Source organism: Hyaena hyaena, unplaced genomic scaffold (assembly GCF_003009895.1).
Source record: "Hyaena hyaena isolate Hyena2069 unplaced genomic scaffold, ASM300989v1 scaffold_81, whole genome shotgun sequence".
In the NCBI taxonomy this organism is placed as follows: Eukaryota; Metazoa; Chordata; class Mammalia; order Carnivora; family Hyaenidae; genus Hyaena; species Hyaena hyaena.
In genome coordinates, this window is record NW_024080714.1 from 3,928,241 (window position 1) to 3,948,990 (window position 20,750).

At 38.4% G+C, this 20,750-nt stretch overlaps 1 protein-coding gene across 2 annotated transcripts; it reads left to right on the plus strand.

Annotated features, from left to right (window-relative positions):
* Window positions 1-1,255: 1,255 nt before the first annotated feature.
* On the plus strand, window positions 1,256-12,504 carry FBXO5 (F-box protein 5). 2 transcript variants are annotated; one of them, XM_039234093.1, is made up of 5 exons: window positions 1,256-1,822; window positions 7,496-8,213; window positions 9,388-9,478; window positions 10,397-10,579; window positions 11,677-12,504. In XM_039234093.1, the coding sequence occupies exons 1-5, from the start codon at window positions 1,720-1,722 to the stop codon at window positions 11,926-11,928; spliced, it is 1,347 nt and encodes a 448-aa protein (XP_039090024.1). In that variant the 5' UTR covers window positions 1,256-1,719; the 3' UTR covers window positions 11,929-12,504. The 2 variants fall into 2 exon arrangements, with proteins under 2 accessions (XP_039090024.1, XP_039090027.1); XM_039234096.1 differs by having other exon boundaries at window positions 1,793-1,826.
* The last annotated feature ends 8,246 nt before the right edge of the window (window positions 12,505-20,750 follow it).

Here is a 20,750-nt window from a genome sequence, read left to right on the forward strand (position 1 = left end):
CCCACTGGTATGAAAACTCCTCGAAAGACGGGGTTTTTGTCTTTTCAACCCTGTATCTCCAAGACCTAGCTCGAAGACCGGGCTAAGCGGGACACATCACCCAGATGCAAAAGCTAAGGGGACGCCCAAATTTCAGTAATCCAGAAAAATCTGAAATGAAAGTAACATTCTCAAAGAGGAAAGGTAATGCAAAACACCGCGATCAACTATCAAAATCATGCAGAACGACGGGACCCACCCGGCACGTGCACAACTCCTCCCCATCCCCGCCCTCACTAGGACTCGCCACCAACATAATTGCGCAATTACCGGAAGTCAGGCGTTAACTCTCCCCCAAGGCGGCAGCAAAAGGGAGACAGGGAGAACCCAAAAGAACCAGGAGACAAGGGATCCGACTTTTTGGAGTTCACACCCGGTAGCTTCCCTGCGCGGTGGCCAGAAGGCTGACTGCAAGGAGTGCACGGTCACCAGTTAAGCTCACACTCGGGCTGAAAAGTTCAGCAGGGCTAATACTATGGTGCCGGTGGTAAACGAAGGCTTAATAAATACTTCGACCCATTCCTGACATCACTGGAAAATCAGTCCCTTGGCCTGAGGACCCCAGCCCTATAGAGTGTGGGAACTGGAGCTCCCACGGCAGGACGTTTTATAAACGTATTTATTTGGGGGCAGGACTGCTGTCTCTCGCGTTTGGCCCCTGAGGGAAATAAACCCGGGAAAGCACACATACAAGTCTAATAAACTTAACCTCCGTACAAAGCAGCGGTGGCTGGAGAACTGTGGTTGAAAATACAAATAAATACGCTTACAAGAAGTGACTGTCCCACCGCGGGAAGGCCGCCGGGACGCGCAGCCCCAGGTCTTCAGCCAGGGCAGCTGCGAGACCGGCGGCGGGCGCCCGGAAGCACACGCAACCACCCAGCCAGACGCACACCAGCGCCTGAGAGAAAGGCTGGGACCCCCAGCGCGCACGCGCCGACCCGCCAAGTCCGCAGCCACCGCCTGCCAAAGGCGCCTGCGCACACGCCGAGGGCAGAGGGAGGGGCGAAACTGAGAGGGAGAGCGGAGCGCGCCCAAATCAGAGAGAGGCGGGCTAAGTGGCTACGGAGCGCTGGGGGCAGGGCTTGTCTTCCGGAAAGGCTGGATTCCCGGACGACCGGAGTCGCCGCTCACCAAACACCCGCTTGTGTGCTGATCGAAGAAAGTCGGCTACGCTTTATAACCACTGGCAATCTTCAGACAGAAGCCGGAGCTGCCTTCAGGATGAAGTTAGGACTTGGAGAAGACGGGCTCGCAAGTCGGAGGGAAGGTTGGCGGGTGCGCGCATGCGTGCTGGGCTACCTCCACGTGCGGCTGGGCCGTGGCCTCCCCGCGCTCAGAGGCCCCGCCTCCAGGCCCTTCCCCTGCCGCAGCATCTTTCCGGACGCGCGGAGCCGGCTAGAAGAAGGGAGGTTGGGCCTCGCAGCTCGGCCCCGCCTCCACCGCCTCTAATTGGGCGTGGGTGAGGACGCCCCCTCCTACTGCCTTCCTATTGGAGCGCGCGTGCGAGCTACGCACCCCATTGGGCCGTACGGATTTGGGCACCAAATTCAAAGATTTTAAAAGTACCAGCTGGCGCCTTTTAGGAGATACAGCTCCGTGAAGCGGACGGCCGGATCTTCTAGTGTGGCAGCTGTTCCCTCACCTGAGGCAGAGCCCCCCACCCCCACTTTCACTGGCATGAGCCAGCGCCCCTGCCGCTGCTCTCCACGGCCCCCCTCCAGCTCCTGCCGCTGCAGCTGCAGCGACCTGACAGCCGCCGGCCGCCCTCGGCCCTCAGACAGTGAGTGAGGAGAGGGTGCGGGAGCACGCGTTCCTGGAAGGGTCTGCGGGGTTGGGGGGCGGCTGCGACCGAATCCGACAGCCTCCCGAGGCCGGGCGTGCGCCTCAGGCCGGGCCGGGCGGGCGGGCGGCGGCGGCGATTCCTGCGGCCCCGGGGAAACAAGGCCGGGGCTTGGGGAGGGGAGGCCAAATGTGCCGAGGCGGGTGGCGGGCCCGGGTCCCGCCTTCCCGGACGCCGGCCCCGGGGGAGGTGAAGGTCCCGGCCTCCCTGGGCGTCCCTTCTCCCCTTGCGGGCTCTACGTCTCCCGGTCCCCACCCGGCTGGAAGAGGCGCCAAATGCCCCTCCCCTCCCCCACCCCGGGGCCCAGGCTCTGACAGGGATCGCGAACCGGCCCAACCCCCCCCCACCCCGGGCTCCGGCCGGGCGCCTGAGCCCCACTTCCTGCGCCCCCTCTCCGTGTCCGCCCCGCATCCTCGGGGCCGCAGGGCAGCGCCCCGGGTTTGCCCGCCTCGCTGGTGGCGGCGGGCGCGGGAGATGCCGCTGGCTTATCTCCCGCCGCCACCCGGCCCGCGCCCTGAGGGTCCACCTCCCGACCCCGCAGGATTTGCATGGTCTCTCCTCCCCCCCACCCCGCACACTCCCGCCAAACGGAGGGTCCCCCTCCCTGGGCCGAGCTCTCCTGGGACGTCCACACAAAACTTTTTTTGTCTTCGTTCTCCCATTTCCCCAGGAGCTCGTTCTCAAAGCCTGGCTGGGATCATGGGGGGCGGGCGGGGTGGGGGGGGGGACCCTTTTTAATCCAGAACCGTGAATTTGCCCTCCTGTACCTGATGGCCTGAGAAACGCAGAACTGGCCATTTTCTTACTGTGCTCCCGAAGCCCTAGATAGGGCTTTATTCCAAAACTCGGATGCAGTGGAAGGCACCCCAACGGTCATCTTTACCCTCTTTGTTGCTCTCTGGAAAGAGATCCAAATGCATTTATTTTGCCTCAGAAATTACCAAAAAAAGTATTTTTTAACTAGTTCCATTTTTGCGGGATTAGGCAATCTCTGAAAGATGACGAAGACTGGAAGGAAAAAGAACACCTAGCTTTAACAGGTCTCTTTCTAGAAGATCCTCCAGCCTAAGGCACCCCGTGAACTTCTGAGGCTTGATGGCTTTAAGAAGTGTTTTTTGTATTACTGAATTCCAGTTTGTCTGGGATTACCATTTTGCTCCTCAGAATATTTGCTATCTCCTGTTTACAAATTTGAGAAAATGAGATTAAGTATCTGTCGCATCCAAGTAGTTTCGAAGGCAGGTTTTTCTAAAAATTTTCTCTTAGAGATTATGGCTGACTTGTTGTCTGTGGCTGCAAGCCTTGGGGGTCTCAGATTCTTAAGGAGTAGCCATGGTTAACATTGGGCACATGGTGATTATTTTCTAGGTATTGGCGATTGTAGAACTTAATCATTTAACATTGGGGTAGCTGTAAAAATATTTAAGCATTGTAGTCTATTTACGGTATTTCAGTTTGGAGTGTCACTTCTGCCTTGGAAAGTTAAATGGAAGATCAAACTTTGAACAATTAACTGCAATACTGCCTTTTCATGACTGGACAGTGATGAGTAAGTGATGTTTAAAAAATGCAGTAGATTGAATCTTCAACAACATGAGGCAGATTATTAGTACCTCCATTTTAGAAAAAAATGAAAGGAAATGTCACAAATCTAGCCAAAAGGCTGAGCAAGTATTTTTACTTGAAGATGGAGCTGATTCCTCGGAAGAGTGATATAATCTGTAATACATAATGTGGAATATATTTTGCTACTTTTAAAACATTTATGATTTGCAATAAAAGAATTACAAAGGGATTTGTTTTAAAAATGTGATATGAATACCGTGTGTGATGGGACTCTGCCATACATTTAGTCTAGTTTTAAGTTCTTAACCCCATTTTGTAGATGGGAAAACAGAGGCTTTAAACGTTAACTGCCTCAGTTTTCCCTGGATTCAGCAAATGACACTTTATAGCTTAGATGCTCAGGACTTAAACTCCAGGGTTTGGTTTTTGGTTTAGTTTTTGTTTTTTTACTCCACTTGGTCTTCATTCACATCCAAAGCATGAGCAATTTCTGTTGACTTTATTCTCCTATATACATCTCCCATCCACCCAATTATCTGCATTTCCACTGCAGTCATCCTAGTATCAGTTACCCAAACTGCCTGGACTCCTGTGATCTGCACTTCTGACTAGCCTTCCTCTTTCCACTTGTACCTTCTACAGTCCATTCTCTACAGCTGCCAATGATCTTTTTAAAATGTAAACCAGGTACCTGAACTCAACCCCTCAGTGCTCTTTATTACACAATGAATAAAATCCAGTCTACCCTAAAATTTCTACAGGCCATTCTACTCTACAACCTTAAGGTATATTACATAATTTTACATTTTAAAACTAAATCTACAACCAGCATTTTGGAACCAATAAAAGGAACTAGAGTTCCTTGGAGAAACAAGTGATTCTATGGCTGGAACAGGGAAAATAGAAGGTGAGCCTGGAACATCTTGTCATGCCAGAAAGTAAGAAATACTCCAAAAACAAAATAATGGAAGTATTTCAAGTGGATGTAAACTTACACAGTGATGAAAGCTGAAACCATTTGAGCAACAACATAATGTAGTATTGGATTATAACCCCAAACTCTACGAGCCTATATGTATACTTTTTTATATATATACTTTTGCCTCACTTTCCAGGATAAAGTAATGGAATGAACACCAATACAGTCAAGAAGGGTAATCTATCTCTCTTAACTACCTGTGAAATTGTGGGCGAGCTACTTAGCTGAACTTCAAGGTCCCAGCCTTCCTGGACCCCCCACCCACTTCTTTGTAAAAATAAATGAATAAATTTATAATAAACTCTTCACCCTACATCAGAAGGTTGTGAGGACTGAGTGAAATTGTAAACTTATAAATAACTATAAGATGTTTGGAGGTACCTGGGTGGCTCAGTCAGTTGAACTTCCGACTTCAGCTCAGATCATGATCTCATGGTTCCTGAGTTCAAGTCCCACATCCAGCTTTGCGCTGACAGAACAGAGCCTGCTTCTGATTCTGTTTCCCTCCTCCGTCTCTCTGCCCCTTCCCCACTTGTGCTCTCTCAAAAGTAAATAAGCATTTAAAAACAATTTTGGGGTGCTGGGGTGGCTCAATCAGTTGAGCATCTGGCTCTTGGTTTTGGCTCAGGTCATGATCTCATAGTTTGTGAGTTTGAGCCCCATGTAGCCCCACATTGGGCTCCACACTGATAGCCTGCAGCCTGCTTAGGATTCTCTTCACTTCTCTCAAGATAAATAAACTTAAAAATTTTTTTAAACGATTGTAAGATGTTTGAATCATCATTAGCTCTAAATTTTAAAGAATTTCATGTTCAAAGAGTGGTGTTAAATGGAAGGAAGGGTTCTATGGGATAGCTCGGTGACCGAACTCTGCTAACTAAAATGAACAGAGGAAGAATGCTTTTGAAAAGAATTAAAGAGGTCTGAAGTCCTTTTTCAGGCCTCTTCCCTTTAGGCAGCTAAACAAAGTAAAAGGTGTGTCTTTGTAAGTAGGTGCCTTCTGCTTTTTTATCCTCAGAAAAAATGTGGTCAGTCATATGTAAATCATACTTAATTCTTGAGGCAAAAATTAAAGCAATCTGTTCTGGAATTTTTTAATCTTCCAGGTGGAAGAGAACCCCTCACTAATTTGTTCAAGCATTATGATTATTGTTGGTATTAGTAAATGTTATTTATTCTTTATTTGCTTTTTATATACTTGAACTTAGTTTGAAATGAGTTTTTTAGGGCTAATCCAAGGTCTGGTGGAGTTCTGAAGTATATATATAGTATGTGTCTTTCACTGGTTAAACATTAGGAATTTAGAAAGACATCTCCCTACAGGTGCCCTTTTAGTAATTAAAGGTTTTGCTCTATTTAAAACTGTAAAATTTAACATACACAGATTACCAATACTTACTACAGACTAAACAATCTGACTGGTACATACACTTAACAAGATAAATTGTTACCTACCTGTGATTGGCTGGCAGGGGTAATAGTAGGTGTAGAATACATTTGAAGCATATACTCTTCATATACTCTGCGTTCAATAATGCTAAGTACTGTTTCTGAACCTATCTATTATATTCCTTCCCAGAATTGTACTTTTGTTCAAGTTACCTTCAGTGAATGCTTTTTCTAGCCTCTACTGCCTGACAGAATCCTAGCTATCCTTTAAAGCAATAGTTCTCAACTGAGGTATTGAAGACATTTTGACACCACTGCTTCTCCCCACCCAAAATTTGTTAATGACTGGTGATTGGAGAAATTTTGTATTGTGCTACAGGGAGTAGAGACTGCTAAGGACATCAAATGGGCAAAGACTGCTAAACATCCTAAAATGCACAGGACAGCCCCCAACAACAGGATTATCCAATCCAAAATGTTAGTAATGCAGAGACTGAGAAATGCTGCTGTAAAGATTTTTTTTTTTTTAATTTTTTTTTTAATGTTTTATTTATTTCTAGGAGACAGAGACAGCGTGAGCAGGGGAGGGTCAGAGAGAGAGGGAGTCACAGACTGAAACAGGCTCCAGGCTCTGAGCTGGCAGTCAGCACAGAGCCCGACGCGGGGCTCGAACCCACGAACCGCGAGATCATGACCTAAGCGAAAGTCGGACGCTTAACCGACTAAGCCACCCAGGCGCCCCTGTAAAGATATTTTTTAAGTGCTGCCTGTTCGTTTATAGCTTAGCAGATTTCTTAGTTGAACAAACTAATTGCATAGTTTGTTAATAGTATCACAATTTGTTTTTCCCTTTTATGCTGAATAACAAGTACATTAGCCTTGTATATTAGGCAAAATAAAGAAGATGTCCCTGTGCTTGAGTTTATTATCCAGTAAGGTAGACAAATACTTATATCAGACTGTCACCCATACCACTGATCCAAATAAAACTTAGAGATGAGAGCTCTGGAACTTCAAGGAGATTTTTAACTTATGAGTATTTAAATTTATTGACTTTGGTTCTTTTCTCTAAGCTTATCTACAGATTTCTTGATTGATTATTGTAAGACTTATAATTGCTAATGTTTAACTCTTAATATAAATATCTATTTCTTTTAACAAAATTATTTTAACTCCTACACATTCCCCATCTCCATTGGTCTTTAACATGTTTACTGTCATCGGTTTGGGTTATGCTTAAGTCAGAGATAATTTTAATGCCATTTCAAGTCCAGAGATTGTAGAAGTGTTTGTGATTACTATGGATTTCTCTGACTTCAGACTCCACTCAATGTATCACATTACCTTGTTTGTTCCATAACCACATTTATTAAATAGTCCCTTTTTCCAATATTTTTTACTCAGATACAGACTTTCTAAAAGCCAAATGTTACAATTATACATAATTGTACAATTATACTGCATTTAGCAGTCTTCTGAGGTACCCTTTTGAGAATAAGATATATGTACTTACTAAAAGATTTAAGTAGTATTTCTTCATTGTCACATCTCAGTAATTAAACTTGGATAATTTCATAGCTATGTAGTGCTGAGAGAATGCAAAGTAATTAAATCTTTGTATATCCCAATGTAAGAAGTAGACGTGTGAAATTTAAATGCTTTGTTTTGTTTTTTTGTAGGTTGTAAAGAAGAAAGTTCCACTCTTTCTGTCAAAATGAAATGTGATTTTAGCTATAACCATATTCATTCTGGACTTAAATTAGTAAAGCCTGATGATAGTGGAAGACAAGGTTCCTATACTCCTGCATATTTGGAAGGTTCTTATAAAGATTGCATTAAAGACTATGTAAGGTTATCAGATATTGGGTCACCAGTTGTGAGCCCCAGGATTGTAGAACTTGAATCTGAAAATGAAAACAAGCTCTTTCATAACAAGGAAAATCAACATGTGCAACAAATACTTGATAGTTCAAATGAGACAGAAGAACTAGAGACCAGTGGACCTTATGAAGACAGTGGCTATACTTCATTTTCCCAGCAAAGTGGCTTCAGTGAACATGAAGAGAGTAGCCTTCCCTTGGAAAATTTCAGTGACAGTCCACAGTCTCACCTGCTTCAGATGAAAAGCCCAGACCAATATCCCAGCAAAAACTTGCCGGCTCTTCACTTTGCAAAAATGGTTTGTTCAACATTAAAAAAGAATGCCAAGCGAAATCCTAAAATAGATTGGGAGAAACTGAAAGAATGTATATTCAGTGGAAATTTTGGACTACAGAATATAATTGGCAGGAAAATGGGCCTAGAATATGTAGATATCCTCAGTGAACTCTTTCGAAGGGGACTCAGACATCTCCTAGCAAATATTTTAACACAGCTCAATGATATGGATTTAATCAAGTAAGTATGGTTGCTTTGAGTGTTGGTATAATCCACTAAACATTTTTGTTAATGGCTCAGCACTACCAGCTCATACAAAGACATAGAGGGAAGTCTTTTTACATTGTTTAACTGAGGTAATGACTGCCTGATGGCTGGTATTTGACCACTTGTTTGCCATTAAGATGAAAGAAAAATTTTAAAGTAAGTATTTAATCCAGTTATTTCATATTTATACTATTAGGAAACTATTTTATTTTAATTGGAATTTTTGTTTCTGAAAAACATCATACCTACTTAACTAAAACAACAGCCTAGTTCTGGTGTATAGGTCTAGTCGTGGGCTTTAAGAGTTCTGTCACGCTTGAGAGTATGAAATAGTTGCTGACATTTTTAGATCATTTTTAATGTAGGGCTCTCCTAGGTTTGACAGTGATAAAAATATGGAAACCCACAAGTGGATCTGATTGTAACTGTTTTCTTAGAAACCTCGTATTACCCATTCTTCCTCATTCTACCAGAGATCAGTTAGGATGAGGTAACAAGATAATTGTAATAAGGGTTATTGGATTAGATCCCACTCAACCAGGTGCACTTTTGGCATTTTTGGAAAAATTTTTAGAGGTACTTATCACTGGTCTTTATGAAAAATAGCAAAAGCTAAACAGAAGTATTAATTTTTATTGTTGGCTACTTTCTTGAGGGATCCATTGGCATCACAGCTTCTTTTTTTGTTAACAAAAATGGGTTTTTGAAATTGATGCCTACTAATTGCAGTGTGTCCTAGAGTACTTTGAAATTTGCCTACAACTTTTACTGATATCAAATAGTTAGCATGGTGTCATATATACGATAGGAGCTACTTATATTTGATGTCTGCAGATATTGTGAAAAAATGAAGTACCAGGGAATGGTTGCAATGGTTCTTAAGGGTAGATGCACTTAGAATGACTTGATAAGGAGCTTTTAAAAACAGGACCCTGGCTGCCATTTTAAGCCAGTTAAACCCAAATGCCTAGACATGGGACATCCTTAAATCTTCAGTGCATAAGCAATTCTAAAGTATAACCAGGTTTGAGAAGCACTGCTAATAGAAATTTCTTTTTTGCACTGTTAGTGTTTCTGTAGTATGTTCATTCCTCTTACCTCTTTGTGATGCCTTAATTGTTTCCTTTATAACCTTTTACTTTTCCAGTGTGTCTAAAGTGAGCACAACTTGGAAGAAGATCCTAGAAGATGATAAGAGAGCATTGCAGTTATACAATAAAGCAATAGAGAGAGTTAATGTAAGTCTTTGCAGTTGATGTTTTCATTTTTAAAACATCTTCGAACATTACGTTAAAATATAATAGCTCGTGTTTATCTTTACAAATAGGGGGACATAGGACAGATAACAGATAATCTGGAAATCCTTTACATTCACAAGACGTTTCAGCTTTTCACTAGAACTCATTAAACAGAATTCAAAGACAAAGGGAAAGGAATTCCACCTAAGTCATTATTTCTTGGGTTCTTTCTAGAAATAGAATGCCCAAAAGTAAAAAAGGGAAAATTGGTCAGTTCTCTAATAACAAGAGTTGATTATATAGCTAATCTTCATTGCAATTTGTATTTTTTCAGTTACGTTACCAACATATTGAACATTCTTAATGCAGAAAAGAATCCATTTCCCAAATTTAGGAGATGTTTCTGAGAATATCAGTACATGATTCAAATTTCAGGCCTAACAGTTGGCAGACTTGAGTCTGAATTTTGGTGCTGCTACTGACTAGCTGTATAACTTTAGACAAGTATTACTTAAATTCTCCAAGTTCAGTTTCTTTATTGATAAGGTAGTATTAATGAAAAGTTTTCTAATCTAAAAGGTTGTTTTGAATCCACGCATAAGATCAAAGTGATACTTAAACATGACTTGTAATTTACTGGTGATTAAAGCAATGACTTTTTGTTTTGGCATTAGTACTTTATAAATCATGAATTAAATATTTAGTGCTTTCTCACAAATTCTGGTTTGCAGTTTCTGTCAGTATTTGAATAGTTGTATGTGGCTAAATTTAAGCTTGTGCAGGTAAATTGAATATAGTGATAAATCTTTTACATTCTCATTTGCCCTGTTTTACATGTACAAACAATAAAAATGCCTGATTGTTGAGAATATAGGAGGATATTTTTAAGTCCTATTAAAATATTTTTTTTTTAATTAGGAAAAGAACATTAAGTTTTCACCACATGCTTCAACCAGAGAATATGTTATGTTCAGAACTGCATTAGCTTCTGTTCAAAAATCAGCAGCCCAGGCTCACCCCAAAAAAGATGCTCAAACCAAGTTATCCCATCCAGGTGACCAGAAAGGTTCTACTTACAGTCGACACAGTGAATTCTCTGAGGTAATTTTTTGTTTGTCAATAAACTAGAAACTTATGGGGCATTTATTGTTAAAAAGGTTTAGAGTAAGAAATGGAGAGCTTTAAATTTAATTATAGCATAATTAGAACTACTAGGGAATTATTAATGGAGACGTTATCTTCTGTCCCCCTTCATTCTGCTCTCAAAAATATTAGAAACTAAGAAAAAATTTATAACTCAAGTATTATCAAATTAGGAAAGTACAGAGATACCTTTCCGCGCAAAAAATAATAAATCATTTGACATTGTTTTATGACTACTCAGTGATGTTGAGATCTAATTAGGAAATGCTACGAAAACCTTGATTTTAAAATTTCACCAAATTTATTCAATACTACATTTCACAATTGCTGCCTTTAATATCTATGGACAAGAACTAAACTGAAAAAGTCCAGCTTTCAGAAATTGAAGCCCTCCTATTGTACCTTCAAATCATTGAGTAATGTGTATTATAAGTTCTACTCAACACATGGATAATTTGGCAAGCTTAATTTATAAAACCATAATCTTACCTATGAATGCATCTTTGAAATATTGACTGCCTTCATGTTGGTCTGTAAGTATAAATTATAGTGAAGTTTAATTTTCTAAGTGTTCATTACATAATGACTAAAACAACATGTAACGATTCAAAAAGCAGTTATTGAGCATCTGCTCAATAATAGGTAATTCACGGATAAGAAAACATAGTACCCTTCATAGCCTTGTAATCTAGAATGGAAAATGGCTACATAAAAATAAAAAAATAAATGCCATATAATGTGATAGGTGCCTCTAAAAAGCTAGAAGTGAAAGCAACCAACTCCTAGTAACACTAGGAAGACTTCACAGTAAAGGGGACATTTAAGTTAGGCATTGACATGTAAGTAGCATTAGGAAATAGCCACTGGACCAGTTGACAAGTGATATTATCTCACTCATTAAACAGTGAGCTCCTTAAGGGCAGAAATTGACTTACCTCTGACATTGGTGCTTTATTCATGTATTGGGGAAGGCTGAGAGATGCCCTTCTTGTCTTTACCAACTAAATTACATTCAATTCTTATTAAAATTTGTTTATGGATTTTCTTCTTTCTAGGTTGCCAAGACTTTGAAAGAGAATGAAAGCCTCAAAGCCTGTGTTCGCTGTAATTCACCTGCGAAATATGATTGCTATTTACAGCGGGCAGTCTGCAAACGAGAAGGCTGTGGGTTTGATTATTGTACAAGGTGTCTGTGTAATTATCATACCACCAACGAATGTTCAAATGGCAAACCCCTAAAAGCCAGTTATAAAGTAGGTCCTCTGCCGGGTACTAAAACAAGCAAGAAGAATTTACGACGATTGTGATGTCTTGTTAAATCAATTTTGTACCTGATTGTGAACGTTAGTTAGAACATGTTAGGTTTTAATTTAAAAAAAAGCCAATGTATTGTGATTTCCAATTTTGTGTTGAAATCATTGTAGTTCTTTGGATTTTCTCCCCCTTGAGTAAAGAGAATATACAACCTCTTAAAATATTTTACAATTTAGTTTGAAAAAGTTTAAAATTCTCAGTACAAATCAGAAAATTATATGTTTTAAGAAAAAAGGAAAAGTAGTTATCTGATATTTGTAATTCGGTATAAAATAAAATTGATTCAATTTTTATGGTAAAGGAAGACCGTGTAATTTTACCTAGATATCTTAAATATTATCTTGTTCACCATCTATTAGCATTTGAGACATTTTATTTGCCCTACCAAATTAATACCTATTGAAATAACTTTGGAGTCTGTTAATTTAAATGTTTTGTTATCTTTCTTTAACCTCTTTTTCAGTGTGTACATGTTCTTAAAAAGTACACTTTGTGTTATCTTTTTCCTATTTGTAAGTCTGTGTGTTTTAATATTTTTGTACATATGTAAATACTTCTGTATTTTTTTATGTCAAAGTAAGAAAATAAAGATCTTTTTTGTGTGTATATATATATATATGTAAATGTAAGTTTTGTACGTGTTATGAATAAAATTGTTACAAGCTTAGTAGTGTGAACCTTTTGTTTTGGTAAACATTTTAATCTTAGAAACAGCTAAATTAGGAAACTATCCGAGACTGTATTGTAAAGTAAGAATGTTAGCTTTGACTGCATTCAGAACACTTGTTCTAATAAGATTCCAGGACAAGGATACATATTTTTTATTCCTTAATTCTAAAGTTGAATATATTTTGGTCTCAATTATGAATATGGTGAAATTCTAGGAGTTTGAACTCAGACAAAAAGTCCTGAACATTTAAGAGCGGGCCTCCAATTCTCAACAGAGCTACAAAAGACCCTCAAGGCCTTTTCCTTTCATCTCAGCAGAAGCGTAAGGTAGAGGATTTAAATAGATTATGGGTGTGTCTTAAGTAGCTTTATTGAGGAAAACAGACAAAATTCAAAGTATTATTTGGCATTTTGATATATATGCACACATGAAGCCATCACTACAATTAAGGTAATGAATGTAAATATAGCCAAATTTCTTTTTGCCCATTTTTTTTTAATGTTCATTTTTTGAGAGCTCAAGCCAGGAGAGAGGCACAGAGCCCAAGGCAGGGGTTGAACTCCTGAACCCTGAGATCATGACCTGAGCTGAAGTGAGGTGCTTAACCAACTGAGCCACCCAGGCATCCTCTCTACCTGCCCATTTGTAATTCCTCCTGTCAGTCCCCAGGTAATCTGTCAGTGTTTATTAATTTGCCTTTTCTAGCGTTTTATATAAATGGAATTTTCACCAGACATTAGAGATACCTCCATTTTGTGTGCATCAGTAGTTAATTCATTTTTCTTACTAAGCAGTGCCCTGTTGGATATAGCAGTTTGTTCATACCTTCACCTCTTAATGGACATTTGCTTCCAGCACCCCCCGCCACACACACACACACCTTGTTTTTTTTTGCTATTAGAAATGAGGATCTTGGGACACCTGAGTGGTTCAGTTAGTTAAGCATCCTACTTTGGCTCAAGTCATGATCTCACAGTTTGAGTTCCAGCCTTGCATTGAGCTCTGCACTGACAACCCAGAGCCTGGAGCCTGTAAGTGATATGTGTTCATTAAATAGTAGAGGAATGCTTGTATTATATAGGTATGTTTAACTTTTTAAGAAAAGAACAGAATTCTTTACAAAGTAGCTATAGCATTTTACATTAACCAGCAGTATATGGGAGTTCCATTTACTTCATGTTCTCAATAAAATACTTGGTATAATCAGTCTTTGTAACTTTAGCCATTGTGATAGATGAGTAGTAGTATATCATGGTTTTAATTTACATTTCCCTCTTAACTAATTATGTTTAAGACCTTTTCATGTTATTTGCTATCCATAAATTTTCTTAGGTAAACAAATGACTTGAGTTCATCTGTTTTATTATTGGTATTTGAGGGTATATATTCTGGATAGGAATGCTGTATCAGGGTGTAGCTTATCTTTCATTTACTTAGCTGTGTCTTAGTTTTTATTTTGATGAAGTCCACATTATCAATTATTTGTCTTTTATGGATCTTATTTTCCATGTCATATCTAAAATCTACCTAACCTAAGAGCATACAGATCTTTCTCCTATACTTTCTTCTATTAAGTTTATAGTTTTCCACTTTAATTTGCAAATTAAATTGCAGATGGGAGCATTAGTTTAGTTTAGACTTAGGGTGTGTAGCAATACCAGTAAACTTTTCAACTACATAACTTTTTGCAACCACAAAACCTGTAATACGCTGTACAGTAACAAGTGTTGGCATTATCAGTTGAACTGTAAATATAAAATGCTTCTTCCAATTAGTCTCTATGAATAAGTTTCTAAAATTTATCTGAACACCATTCAGAAACTTGTTTTGGGGAATTTGATGGTTATTGATGTACATCTGTTAAACTGATGACAGACATAACTCATCATTCCCCGGAAACCTTTTTTGATTACAGTATCTAACATTTTGCCTCCTCTTTTTTGGTTTTGCTGGTTATAAAGGTTTGGATTGGAGAGGGCTCACTGGATCCCAATCCTTGGAGCTGGATCATTGGATTCAAATCATAATGTGGATAGGATAGGGAGGATGAATTACAAGGATTCATGGAGCGGGATCAGATTACCAGGAACATAAGAGTGGATTCCTGCCCCAACCAAACCGCATTCGTGTGGATTTTTTTTTTTTTATTCAACTTAATTGGCTATTCCAAAGATTTTTTTTTTTCCTATTTTTGACGATTGGAGCCCTTAAGATGCACGATGGAATTGTGTTTTGCATTTTTTGGTAAAAGGAGCAAAGCGAGGACCTGGAGATAATACGCTGGAGCAATCTCCTTGGAAGGATTCAGCACGAGTAGATGGTAAACATTTAAAGGGGAGAGGGGGGTTTGTTTAAAATAGTAAATCAGTAAGTCACTTCTAAATTTAAAGAACAAAATTGGAGTTGAAGAATAAGTAGGTTTCCAATTGGCTATTGCCGTTTTTCTTTGAAAAAAAATAAACATTTTTTAAAAAACTAAAAAAAAAAAGTTTATAGTTTTCAATTTCACATTCAGGTCTATGATCCACTTAAAGTTCAATTTTGAATATAGTATAAGAGGTTTATATATGTATATATACATATATGACCAAAATAAGTATCCATTTGTTGACAAGACTATACTTTCTCTACTGAAATGCATACATATGAACTATTTCAGGACTCTCTTCTGTTTAATTGATCTTTGTCTTTTGAGTTCCAAATCCACACTGCCTTGATAACCAGCTTTAAGTTTGACCTCAGGTAGTGACGTTACTTTTTTCCTTTAAAAAAAAAAAATTAAGTTCTAAGTTGTCTCTTATAGGGTCCTTTGCATTCCTACATATATTTTATAATTAGCTTGCCAGTTTCTGCAAAAATACTTAATGGAATTTTGACTGGGATTGTAATGAATATTAGTCTTTAGGATTAGATTAGGAAAGATTTGACATCTTAGCACTGAGTTTTTCAACCCTTGAACATAGTACTATTTGCATCTTCAAAAATCTCTTAGCCATGTTTTATCTTTTAATTCTATATGTCTTGCACATAAGTGTCAGACTTATTCCTATTTTATATTTTAATACTATTATGAGTATTTGTTTTGTAAGTTTATTTACTTATTTTGAGACATAGCAGGGGAGGGCAGAGAGAGAATCCCAAGGAGGCTCTGTACTGACAGCAGGACTCGGTCTTCACAAACTGTGAGATCATGACCTGACCTGAAATAAAAAATCAGACCCTTAACTGACTAAGTCACCCAGGAGCCCTGAAAGTGATATTTTTAATTTCAGTTTTCAACTGTTTATTGTTAATAAGTTGAAATGCAATTGGTCGATTTTATTTTCTACAACCTTGATAATCTCATTTATAACTGAGAGTCCATTAGATTTTCAATGTAGATGATTTTGTCTTCTGAATATAAAGACAGTTTTATTTCTTCTGTTATAGTCTATATGTCATTTATTTCTTTTTCTTGCCATATTATACTGGCTAAAACCTCCAGTAAAATGTTGAGTAGAAATCTAAAAGGAGACATCCTTACCTTGTTCCAGATGTTAGGGGAAAAACATTCAGAATGATTTTGGTTGTAGGGTTTTTATAGATCCTCTTTAACAAGTTGAGGAAGTTCCTTTCTATTCTTAGTTTGTTGAAAGATTTTAGGAAGATTGGATGTTGGATTTTGCCAAATGTTTTTTCTCCACCTATAGGTATGCTCATTTAGTTGTTCTTTTTGAGTTTTTTAAATATGAACTTTACTGATTGATTTTCAATGTTAAAGCAACCATGCATCTTGGCAATTAACTTCACTTATTCATGATGTATTAACCTTTTTAGATATTGTTAGGATAAATTTACTACATATTAATACTTTTTGCATTATATTCATGAGGGATGTTGAGCTGTAGTTTTCTTACAATGTCTTTGGGACATATTGTCTCCTTTTCAAATTTTTGGATGTTTGTGTAGAATTCATACTATTTCTTCATTTACTATTTGCTAGAATTCTCCAAGGAAGCCATCTGAGTCTGTAGGTGGTGTTTTGTTTGTTTGTTTGTTTTATGGGAAGGTGTTTAAAATAAAATTTTTTCAATGGATATAGGACTGTTCAGTTTTTCCATTTCTTCCTGGATGAGCTCTAGTAATTTATGTATTTCAAGGAATTTTCCTATTAATCTAATTTACTGAATTTATTGGAATAAGTTGGTCAAAATATTACCTACCATATTATCCTTTACTATTTGTAAAATCTGTAGTCATGTCCATTTCTTTCATTGCTGATATTGGTTGTGTCTTATACCTTTTACTCATCAGTTTGATGAGAGGTTTATCACTTAGATTGATCTTTTCAAATAATCAGGTTTAAAAAATTGTTTTTAATTTATTTTGAGAAAAAGAGAGAACATGAGTGAGTGAACAGCAGAAAGAGAGAGAATACCATGAGGTGCAGAGATAGAAAGTGTGTGTGGAGCCTGGAGTGGGGCTCTAGCTCACCTGAAGTGGGACTCAAACTCACCTGAAGCAGGGCTCTAGCTCATCGACTGTGAGATCATGACTGACTGAGCTGAAGTGAGATGCTTACCTGAATGAGCCACTCAAGCGTCCCTCAATCAGTTTTTTATTTCATACGTTTTTCTCTCTTTTTTCATATCGTTTCTTGTTCATTTGTTTTTGTTTACTTTCTTCTGTTTACTTTTAGTTTAATTTACTACTCAAGGTGGCAGTTAAGATCATTGATATGATCTTTTCTTATACAGGTGTTTAGTGCTATAAATTTCCCTCTAAGTTTTGTTTGAGCAGCATATCACAAATTCGGATATTTTATTTTTGTTAATTTATAAATGCTTTATGATTTTCTTTTGTATTTGTTTTTTTTTAATCACAGTTTATTTAAAAGTGTGCTATGTAGTTTCTCAATATTTAAGAATTTTCCAGATATCTTTCTTTTACTGACTTCTAATTTCTTTGCATTGTGGTCAAATAAGTTACTTTATTTGACTTGAATCCTTAATTTATTGACCAACATTTTATGGCTTAGAATATGCTCTGTCTAGGTAAATGTTTCATGTCTATTTGAAAAGAGGATAAAGTTTGGTGTTTTTTGGTGTAATGCCTTAGTTTTTTTTAAGTGTATTTATTTTGAGAGAGGGAGAGCACATGAGCAGGGGAGGAGCAGAGAGAGAGGATCCCAAGCAAGTTCTGCGCTATCAGCAGGGAGCCTGACATGGGGCTTGAACCCACAAACCATGTGATCATGACCTGAGCCGAAACCAAGAGCCACACAAGCGCCCCTGGTGTAATGCCTTATAAATGTCAATTAGGTGACCCTCCCCTGCTAGCATTCACTCTCTCTCTGTCTCTCTAAAAATAAATAGATATTAAAAAATATATATTCCCTGGAACACCTGGGAAAATATTAAAAATATATATATGTAAATTAAATTTGTATGTGAAGTATGTTTCTTCTGGGCATCATATAGTCAAGTATTATTTTTTAAATAAATCAATAATCTCTGCCTTTTATTTAATTGGGATAATTAGACCTTGATTAGATCAATAATCAATGTGATTATTGATATGGTTAGATTTTACCAGCTTTGATATTTGTTTTCTATTTTTCTCATCTGTTCTTTGTTTTCATTTTTTTATTTTTCTGCTTTGTTTTGGGTTGAATATGTTTATGATTTCATTTTATCCCAACTTGTTACTTAACTAGCTATAATTCTATTTTGTTTGACATTCCACCATAAGAATATACCACATTTTGTTTACCCATTCACCAAATGATAGACATTTGGGTTGTTTTCACTTTTTGGCTCTTGTGAATAGTGCTTCTATGAACATTTATATATAAGCTTTTATCTGAACTTATGTTTTTGATGGGTTTACTTAGGGTCGGAATTGCTGAATCACATGGTAACTCTGTGTCTAATTTTTTAAAGATTTTTTTTAAGTTTACTTATTTATTTTTGAGAAACAGCACGAGTAGGGGAGAGGCAGAGAGAGTGGGAGAGCGAGAATCCCAAGCAGCCTCCACGCTGTCAGTGTGGAACCCGATGTGGGGCTCCATCTCAGAAACTGTGAGATAATGACCTGAGCTGGAATCAAGAGTCAGACACTTAACCTACTGAGCCACTCAGGCTCCCCCTGTGTCTAATTTTTTTAAAGAACTGCTGAACTATTTTTCACAACAACTACATGATTGTAAATTCCCACCAGCAATATATGAGGGGTCTAATTCTTTTTTTTATAATCTGGATGTTTTCTGTTCATTTTTCTTGTCTACACTTGCACTGAATCTCCAGTGCTGTGTTGAAAAGAAATAACAAAAGTGGATCTCTTTGACTTCTTCATGACCTGAAGACATTCCTCTTCCTGTGTCACTATTCTGTACAGGGGTGTTGGGAGACAGATTAAGTTGTCCCTTTAGTTCACAGATCCTTAGATTGAAAAAATAAATGGACTATATTTCAGGAATATGCCTAAAGAGCCTCATCGACACCAAGACCAGAGTTAGGTAAAATTCTGGATTTTCAATATCTCACACGGAAGAGATCTGAAGCCATAGAAAACCTTACAGAAGCCAAGAGACTGGGAGAAAAAGGACGCAGAATCCACTGAGAAAGACTTCTAACGGCTACCTCAAGAAACAAGAGTCCCAAATATCACTACGAGTAGGAAAATAAAATAACCAAGGTCTCAACAAGAGAGACCAAGAGATACCATTAAAAAAAAAAAAAACTCTCTGAAAGGATAGGCCCTGGACAGTCAAAGAGCCTTCTTGGATATAGCAGTGCTTACAGGTGCAGAGAGCATAACAAGTCTTTAAAACTAACAAAAGCCAGAAAGCTAATTAAAATGATGAATTAAAAGAGCTCTCCTCCAAAGAAATTCCAAGAAGAACTGATAGCTAATGAACTGCTTAAAACAGATAAAAGCAGCATAACTGAACAAGATTTTAGAATAATAATCATAAAATTAATAGCTGGGCTTGAAAAAAGCATAGGGGACATCAAAGAAACTATGGCTACAGACAAGATGGAGAATAAGAATAGGCATGATGAATTTAAAAATGCGATAAATGAGATACATAATAAATTAGAGGCCTCCAATGCACGGATTGAAGAGGCAGAAAGGAGAATAAGTGATTTAGAAGACACCATTATAGAAAAAGAGGAAACTGAGAAAAATAGAGACAAAATGATCCAGGAACATGAAAGAAGAGTTCGAGAGCTCAGCAACAAAGTCAAGCGCAACAATATCCATATCATAGGAATTCCAGAAGAGGAAGAGAGAGGGAAAGGTGCTGAAGGAGTCCTGGAACAAATTATAGCAGAGAACTTCTCCAACCTGGGGAAGGAAGTAAACGTTGAAATAGAAAAGACTCAGAGGACTCCCCTCAGACGTAATTTGAATCTATCTTCGGCATGGCATATTATAGTAAAAATGGCAAAATACAAGGATAAAGAAAATTTTGAAAGCAGCTAGAGAGAAAAGGGCCCTAACATACAAAGGGAAACCTATCAGAGTGGTGACAGACCTATCTACTGACTTTGGCAGGCCAGAAAGGAATGGCAGGAGATCTTCAATGTGATGAACAGAAAAAATATGCAGCCAAGAATCCTCTATCCAGCAAGCCTGTCATTCAAAATAGAAGGAGAGATAAAAGTCTTTCCAAATAAACAGAAATTGAGAGAATTTGTCACCACTAAGCCAGCCCTACAAGAAATCCTGAGGGGGATGCTCTGAAGGAAAGGTTGCAAGGAACAAAAATACCAGAGACACCACCACAAACATGAACCCCACAAAGGACACAAAGACTCTAAACCCACATATTTCAATAATAACACTGAATGTAAATGGGCTGAATGCTCCAATCAAAAGACATAGGGTAGCAGAATGGATAAAAAAACAAAATCCATCTATATGCTGTCTACAAGAAACTCATTTTAGACTGGAAGCTACCTTCATATTAAAAGAAAGGAGATAGAGAAATATATATCATGCTACTGGAAATCAAAAGAAAGCCGGAGTAGCTATACTTATATCAGACAAACTGGACTTTAAAGTAAAGACAATAACAAGAGATGAAGAAGGGCATTACATAATAATTACAGCGTCTATCCATCAGGAAGAACTAACAATCACAAATGTCTATGCACCGAA

Bases quoted from the DNA above. Each gene is read 5' to 3' on its own strand.
- FBXO5 (XM_039234093.1), top strand. From the start codon at position 1,720: ATGAGCCAGCGCCCCTGCCGCTGCTCTCCACGGCCCCCCTCCAGCTCC. The intron at 8,214-9,387 runs GTAAGTATGGTT...TTACTTTTCCAG, and splicing joins AATGATATGGATTTAATCAA to TGTGTCTAAAGTGAGCACAA. The intron at 10,580-11,676 runs GTAATTTTTTGT...TCTTCTTTCTAG, and splicing joins GACACAGTGAATTCTCTGAG to GTTGCCAAGACTTTGAAAGA.